At 54.4% G+C, this 7866-nt stretch overlaps 1 protein-coding gene across 1 annotated transcript; it reads right to left on the minus strand.

Moving 5' to 3' along the window:
* Positions 1-1378: 1378 nt before the first annotated feature.
* LSCM1_07859 (uncharacterized protein) lies at positions 1379-4354 on the minus strand (the record flags this gene model as incomplete). Its single annotated transcript, XM_067325213.1, has 1 exon — positions 1379-4354. The coding sequence occupies one exon, from the start codon at positions 4352-4354 to the stop codon at positions 1379-1381; it is 2976 nt and encodes a 991-aa protein (XP_067180426.1).
* Between the last annotated feature and the right edge of the window lie 3512 nt (positions 4355-7866).

Raw genomic sequence — 7866 nt, forward strand, 5'->3', positions numbered from 1 at the left:
AACTCATGAATGAAGAATGGAGATCAGGTCGCCTAATGAAGGCCCACCCCCTCTTTTGATCGCTCTCCCTCTTTTTCCCTCCGCCTCGCCATCGAGGTGGGAGGGTAGCCTTGTCCGCCTCGACTCGAGAAGATGCGGGATTGCCTTGCCAACGCGCGCGTGGGATGGAAAATGGAATGTGGAAAAAAAAGGGAAACAAGTGCGAGACAGGTTAGAGAAGTCGCGGGGTAACCGAAGCAAATTAGTTCATCATTCATTCTCAAGTGGAACCGAACGTGGCACCAGCGCCACAAAAGTGTCCCTCATGACTCGGGCTCGCCCATTCATCAGGGCCGAACGTCGTGCGCGGAGAGACACGACGAATATGCCCCCACACACACACACACCACCGTCACCGTCACCGAAAAAAAAAGAGGTGCATCTGCAAGGGAGTGCGGGTTTGTTTGTTTGATGGCTTTGCTTAACACGGACAGTGAAAACGGGGACGAAAGGAGAAAAAAAAGAGCCGAAGAGATCCTCAAGCACGTCCCCCAAAACAACGGCAACCAACGACCGAACAGAGAAAATGAAACACATAAAAACAATGAACACAATACAGAGAGACGGAAAAAAAGAAAGAAACAGGCAGAAAAGAAACGAAGACAGGAAAACACCAACAACTGGACAGGTATAGGAACGCCGAGGGCGGCGCACCAGCGCTTGTGTGTCTGTCGCGGTAACAACCGTGGCTACATCTACTCACCGGTTCGCCTCTTTGTGCACTGACGGGACTTTCCGCCCCACCTCCGCGTCCCCTCCTCCACAGTGGCATTTTTTTTGCTTTACTACCCTTGCTTGGAGCATGCCTTCTTGGCGGAACTCGAACACGCGAAAAGGAGGGGAGAGGCAGAGGCAAAAAGTACTGGTGGCGGGGTGTGTTTGCGTATATGCAGCACGGGTGGAAAGCAAAGAAAAAGCGAAAGAACAAGAAAAGGCTAATTTTACAATGAGCGCAAGGTTTGCACTCGCACCCGAGAGCCACAGGCGTAGACGCACACAGACACACGCACATGTGAGCTTTGTAGCATTATTCAAGGGGCAAAAGTGGGAAAAGTAAAGTCCTTCTATAGACGGTAAGGCGGGTCCATCACGAAACTACGAAAAGGCGAAAATGAAAAAAGTGAGTCATAAGGACACACAGATTCAGTTGAGTGAAAGCAGTACTCCAGCTTCGTCTATCGTCGCCTGCAATTCCGTTCGCTTCTTCTGTTATTGTCTATGAAATGCACGCGATTGAAGGAACGACAACGTCACCAAAGAAGGGCATATATAAAGAAAAGATATGGAGAAGCAACAGCTTTTCGGCGCGCAAACCAGCCGTCATCGCCCACGACAGCATTCACATCCCAGGGGCTTGCCACTGATCCAGGTGCGTCTCTCGCCGGAGGGGATCGGACTTTGAGTGGCTGCGCGACGTGCGCCGTACATACCCCGAGACAGCCTCACGAGTAGCGGGCGACACGGTGCCGTGCCGGCGGCTGCTGCCGTGCCCATGAGACAGAGTCATGGCCTGCGAAGCAGTCTGCTGGTGCTGCATGTGAATGATAGATGTCACCTCGTCCAAGCGCCGCTCGATCCGGCTCAACGCCTTTGAGAAAATTGGGTTGCTTGCATAATTCTCCATGGGAAAGGTGCAGCCGCTCCCAAAAGCACTGTATCCCATTACATCGCGGTGTAAGGCTGTATCCGGGGTCACGCTGCTATGCCGTGGCGGTTTGAAAAACCCTGTCATGAGCGCTGCAGTGTCGACACTGCAGTTGTTCAGCGCTGACGCCTCGCCACCGTGGCGACTCCTCAGCCGTTCCTGCTCCTCGATCTGCCTCTCCAGAGTCAACAAGCGCTGCTCTTTCGACAGGAGCCACACCTGAGAAGCACGGAGGATCATCATGTCATGTTCCAAGCCCTGCGCCTGCTCTTCCAGCGCAAGGCGAACCTTGTTGAGGAGTTGCCCACGACTTGAGGATGAACGGACACCTTCCCGTTTGGCGGCAAGAACATCTTGTTTCCACTGGTGTCGCGTCCGCCTCAGCTGCTGCCTCCGCTCTTCGAGATTCTGCTGCTGCAGCTCTACGTACTTACGACCCTCTTGCAAGCGACTCCTTTCTCCGTCGACTAGGCTGCGCTGCTCCTCGAAAGAAAGGGGTAGCTTAAACGCGCCAGACATCTTGGTTGGGTTACCGCTCACGAGAGGCGCCACCATCAGGCTCGCCGCCGGGTTCGAAGAGCGGAAGTCCTGCCCACTCCTTGACGGTGCGACGGTTGCGGAAGCTGCAGCGGGAGGCGTCCCTGGATCTGTTCGTGCTTCTCCCGCGCAAGCGGGAGATGGAAGGATGAAGGGTGACCCGGCGAACACCTCACGAAGTGCTTCTGTGACAAGAGCTTTGATGTCCGGCTGCGGAGATGCAGCAGGGGCTGCCCCAGGAGCGCTCTCCTCGGCCGAGGAACCTGTCAGCAGCTTCCTGTCAAGGTGCGGAGGAGACGCTTTTCCCTTTTCGGCATCGCCGTCGTCATCTGTTGCACTCACAGATCGGCTTTCCAAGATGCGAGGAGTCGGTTCGTGCGATTCAGCAAGTCGCACGACGCTCAGGCTGCTTCGCCGCGACTCCTTGTCTTTCACCAGCTCCTGCACGATAGCATTCAGCTCCTCTTGAGCCTTCTCTTTCAGCTGCTGCTTCAGTGCCTCAAGCTCCTTTGCTTGAGAAGTCCTGATTTCCGCCAACGTCTCCATAAAGCGCTCGTGCTCCTGCGAAAGCTGCTCTTTTTGATGGGTGTTGCGCTGCTCCTTGAACTCATCGTGCATCCCTTCAAGCTGTCGATGCTGCGCTTGTTTGAGCTCCTCTGCCTCGCGCTCGATATCTTTTCGGAGCGTCTCGAGCCGCTTGTTCGCACGATCTTGCTCTTCTAGAACTCGTCGTTCGTGCTCCTCACGCATCTGAGCTAGCTTGGCATCCATTTCCTCCTGCGCTTGCCTCTGCTTTTGGGCCTTGATCTGCTGGAAGACGCTGTGCGACCCTTGGACTTCCCTCGCAAAGGCAGCGAGTGCAGCCTCGTACTCGTGCAAAAAGGTCGATGAGAACTGCTTCACATCATTCACGCTCTTCAGTGCTTCCTGGAATGCCTGAGATTGTGCTTCTTTTTTGATCTCAGACTCCTTCCGCTTGTCGCGTGTAAAAGCCTCTAACATCTGCGCAACTTCTGCTTCGACCTTTCGCTTGTCATGATCGAGGTGTGCTTTCAGTTTGTTACGCAGGCGCTCGCTTTCAGCCGTGCGCTTCGCCTCGTAATCCTGTCGCAGCGCGGCCAGTTTGCTCTCTAGCTCCGCGCCAAGCTTCGCCGACTCGATATTCATCGCATCGGCCGTCTCCCGGTCGATCGCTGCTCGCCGCTTTTGCTTCTTGGCGTTTGCTCCCTCTTGATAGCGTCTTAGCTCCTCTGCCACGCCTGCATCGATTTCCTCCTTCTGACGCCGGAGGTTGCTCTGTTGCTGCGCTCTATATTCCTCGAGCTCCTTGCTCACCTGCTGATCTACCTTTGCTTTTTGGCTTTTCGCGCTAACAGTCGCACCTTTCTCTGGGGACGATGTGCTGAGCTTATCTAGGGCCCTCAATCCGTTCACACCACCACCAGCCACTACCTTCGACGGGAGAGGAATGGCCACGGGCTCATCGATCTTGGGTGCTTGGCCAGCATCTGACACAAGTGAGGAGTCGCTATGGGAAGCGGTAGAATGAAGCTCGGTGGTGCCTATGCGTGGCGCTGCAGCATTTCCCCGGTCATTCTTCTCTCCATCGTTCAGGATCGCGGTGATCTTCAGGGATTCGGGGAGTTCTCTCTTCTGCTGAATTGGCTCCAGGTCCTTGCGATTGTTGGTGTTCCCCAGTGGTTGTTGGGGTTTGGAGCTTGTTTCACGCGCTACGGTGTCGCTGACCTTTGATCGTCTCTTCTTTGCAGGCTTAACGCTATGCGCGATGAGAAGCGTGGACGAGGCGGCAGGTGTAGCATCCTTTTCACCCTTTTCATTCTCCTTCGCGTGCAGCTTTGCTTTCTCAGCCTTGAGGAGCTCGCGGTAGTGCTCGTCGGAGGGGTGATCCCAAATGCTCTGCCCTGTCTTGAAATTGAAGTAATACAACTCGCCTTTTTCGCTTTTGCATGCCTTCCAGTGATCTGGAAGTGGTGCCTTGAGACCCTCACGTGCTATCCACAAAAGGGGCATGTCGTCGGGAAGCTGCATCCCAAGCCACTTCCCGTACTCTACCATTTCGGCTTCAGAGGGCTCATAACTTGTGTCAGGCTGCACTTCGAGAACTACCGACATCGCGCCTGTCTAAAACGGAATCGTGTGCGCTCCACAGTTGGGTCGTGCTTTCTTGTTACTTTCTTTTCCTGTTTCTGTGCATGCAATCACCAAAGTAACTGTAGTAACCGCTACTCAGGCAAAATGAAGATACGAAACATCAAGTCGGAAAGAGGATAGCGAAGGTGAGCGAGAGAGAAATACCCATTCGAAATGAAAGTCGGCCACGGTACCCTTGTAAACAGCGTTGCGTCTAATAGTGCAGTTTCTTCCGCCAATAGTTACCTGTGGAAAAGAAAGTGGGGAAATCTAGCCCCGAAAACAGTGTAAAAGGTTCTTTTGGTTGAGTCGAGCAAAACTAGACGCGATCGGAATGTGATACTGCGCTACCATTTCGAATGGTGCTGCGAAAGACAGGGACAATGAAAGAGGGGGCCCTCGTGCAACGCTATGCGCATGCAACAAAAAAAATCTGCAGAGGATCGATACGTTCGAGAATCAACTTACTTTTTCAATCCTCACATCCATGTTTAGCAGTGGTTCGCGCAGCGTGCCGGGTGCAAACTTATGCTGAGCAGTTGAGGTTAAAAGACGAAATACTACGCTTGATAAAAATTTTCATGTCATATGCCTATTGAGCGGGAACGCACACTTCAGCCTTTACTGAAAAAGACTGCATGATGCCTAAGTGCTCGTCCCCTCAAAAAATGGATGCCAGAGCCAAGTACCCTGCGTGGCTTATTCACCAAAGGCAATACTCGCGTAGAAGTACACATTATGGACTGACCCGAAGTCAGTACTTCGTCTACAATCATTTCTGCGCCGCCTAGCATACACCTCTCATAACCTGAAACCAATCGGCGCGCTGTCATTTCAGAAACTTGCCTACCACCAGCTCCTTTCTCAAACGCAAAACCTTTCATATTACCTTCCATGGCCGTGCCACTCGCGTCTCCGCATGTGGACAGCCCGGTCGGTGCTTTGACGAAGGAAACCGCCTACTTTCAAGATCGATCCACCGGGAAAGTACAGGCTCGAGCAAAACCTCACGGTCGAGCATTTTCGATGCAACACAAACCCTTCAGCTACTCACGCCTCATGGCAGAGAGTCTCGACTCTCACCTGATTCACTGACTCATCCGCACCCAACGAAACTGAATTTCATTGTTTTTGCCCCTGCAAACAAGTCCGCCACTCGTTGGCGAACGCAATTTTTGAGCCAGGGTTTCCTCACTGGGATGACAGCGAAAAAAAGAAAACTGTGATCCAGCCGACTGCCTCAACTTCGCATAGCAGAGGGTAAGAAATGTCACCTAGTGTATCCAGCAAGACTCTCGAAGGAGAGTCATCCTCCTCTTCTAAAGCACATGAACAAGCATCCTCCTCCTTGTGCTCTCTTGCAACCTGCTTAGTGCAAATTCGAAAGCCATACGGCAGGATCGACAAAAAATTATAAAACTCCTTTTGCGTTTTAACATCTTACGTCGACACTCTCCCCGCACAAAGCCTCAGCTCGACGCCTACAATAAACACGGCCCCTTACCGTCACCATAATAATAACAGATACTGGTACCAGCAAGCCCGATTTCCTAGGCATCATCGATGCGCAGAAAACGCTGCAGCATGCACGATTCTCGAGTAACTGCGCCTGGCTGAACCTCATTCCCTAGCTTCGCTTCAAAGGTATTACAAACAGTGCTTGACGGAATCCGGAGGTGATCAATCGCCTTAGCAGTGTCCAGTCCTCCATCAGAAATCAAGGCCCCACCTGTTCCAATTAGCCGTGAATGCAATAAGAGTAGTACAACGCTTACACGATGAGCAGTTGAAAACATTCGTTCTCAAGGCCTTTTTTTTTGCCGATTTCTCCTCGTCCTTTTGAATTCCCGCGTGCCACAATCCCAGACCGCGTTCGCACTTCGCCGCCAGGCGGGTGGCAAACGCGTCTGCGCCGTCGAAGGTCACTCCGACGCAACAGCATCCGGGCCCACCGCCGGCATCAACAAGGTCCCATCCCGCTGAATTCGCCACAGCCCTGCACTTATGGCCCTGCCACCGCCACAGGTGGGTTGACACTGGCACGAAGAAGGGGGCGCTTCGCACACCCAGCAGAGTCCGCGCTGGATCCCAATACCATCCAGAATCCTACCTCTCCAGCAGATATTATAACTTCCCGTAGAAAAGGCGAGAGTCGACGTCCGCCCCGTGGTGACATTCGATATCCCCTTGAGATTACGAGATATTATACTGCTACCAACTCAGTACATTACCTACACTGCCCTTTGATTGAAATAACCGTCCCATAGCTGCACCGATCTCCCAAGCAGAACATCTTCACCGCACCTATTCCCAAGCAGGGAAAAGACTGAGATCGGAGATAGCCATGGCCGCTTTCCCGTGCACTATGGAAGATAAGACAAACCGTTGACGGCACGTAAACTACAAAATAAGTAGGCAGCCTTAGCATCCTCCCAAGAAGGTGTAACATTAGAGGCTGACTAGAGCATTCAATCAACAGCGCACGAGACACCAGTCGCGAATCACGCCACAGAATGTTCTCTACCTCATTCTCCCCTTCTTCAAGTTCCAGGCTTACAATGACGCCCACAGAACAAAAAAAAAACTTCAACCTCTGTCCAAACGGTCGAAACCCCAAGAACATTGATTCACGCATCTCTACGAAAAACAGCGAGGCCTCACCACCAAGCCTCAAGAACATTCCACGCCTCCTACGACATCAAGCTCAGTAAACCACTCTCAAGTTTGCCTTCCACTAATGCCCTTCAACGCTCTCCGCCCACCCCTGACTCTTAGATTCTCCATGGTGCATACCACGCTACCTCCGCAGGGCAGTCTGCCAGCTTCAGGTCAGCGCCTTCTGGGTCCCCCGACCCGGAAGCCTTGCCACATACCTCCCTCAGTCGCTTTAGATCGTTTCTTTCTTGACAATGTACTAACCCGCCTCATGCAGGTCGATAAAGCTTGCGCACACGTACAACCCTCCGCCTCTCTTGCCCTGGGCTGCCTCTCAGTCCAAGCCGGCCAGGGAGCACCCCCCCACCGGATCGCCCCTAACATCGTCAGCAGGCCCTTCCTGTCCCACCGCACCCCGTCGTCGGGCACTCGCTGCGCCACCGGCGCCCGGCGGGCCTGGGTGGGCGGTATGCTTTCACCCGGCCGGGCCGCCACCAGGGCCACGCCCGCGGGCGTCCGCGCGCCCCCACCGGCACCCGCATCCTCCGCCCGCACGCCATACGCCACGCCAGCCGCGCCTCGCAGCCCAGGCGCCCAGCGCCCGCACGCCCGCACCACGCGATCGGCGGCGCCACGGCCTTCTTGCGTGGGCGGCGCGCCATCTTCATCTTCCACCTCCGTCGCCGCCGCGGGGGGAGGGGGGCGCGCCCGCATGGCTTGCCCGCGCATGCCGCGAAAAGCGGGACGCGGCGGGGCGCCCATGACGGCGGGGGTCCCCGGCACGCAAATGGGACCGCGCACCCACAGCCGGCCACCCTGAAGCCGCAAAGGGCGATGGC

The sequence above is a fragment of the Leishmania martiniquensis genome, chromosome 12 (assembly GCF_017916325.1).
Source record: "Leishmania martiniquensis isolate LSCM1 chromosome 12, whole genome shotgun sequence".
NCBI lineage: Eukaryota > Euglenozoa > Kinetoplastea > Trypanosomatida > Trypanosomatidae > Leishmania > Leishmania martiniquensis.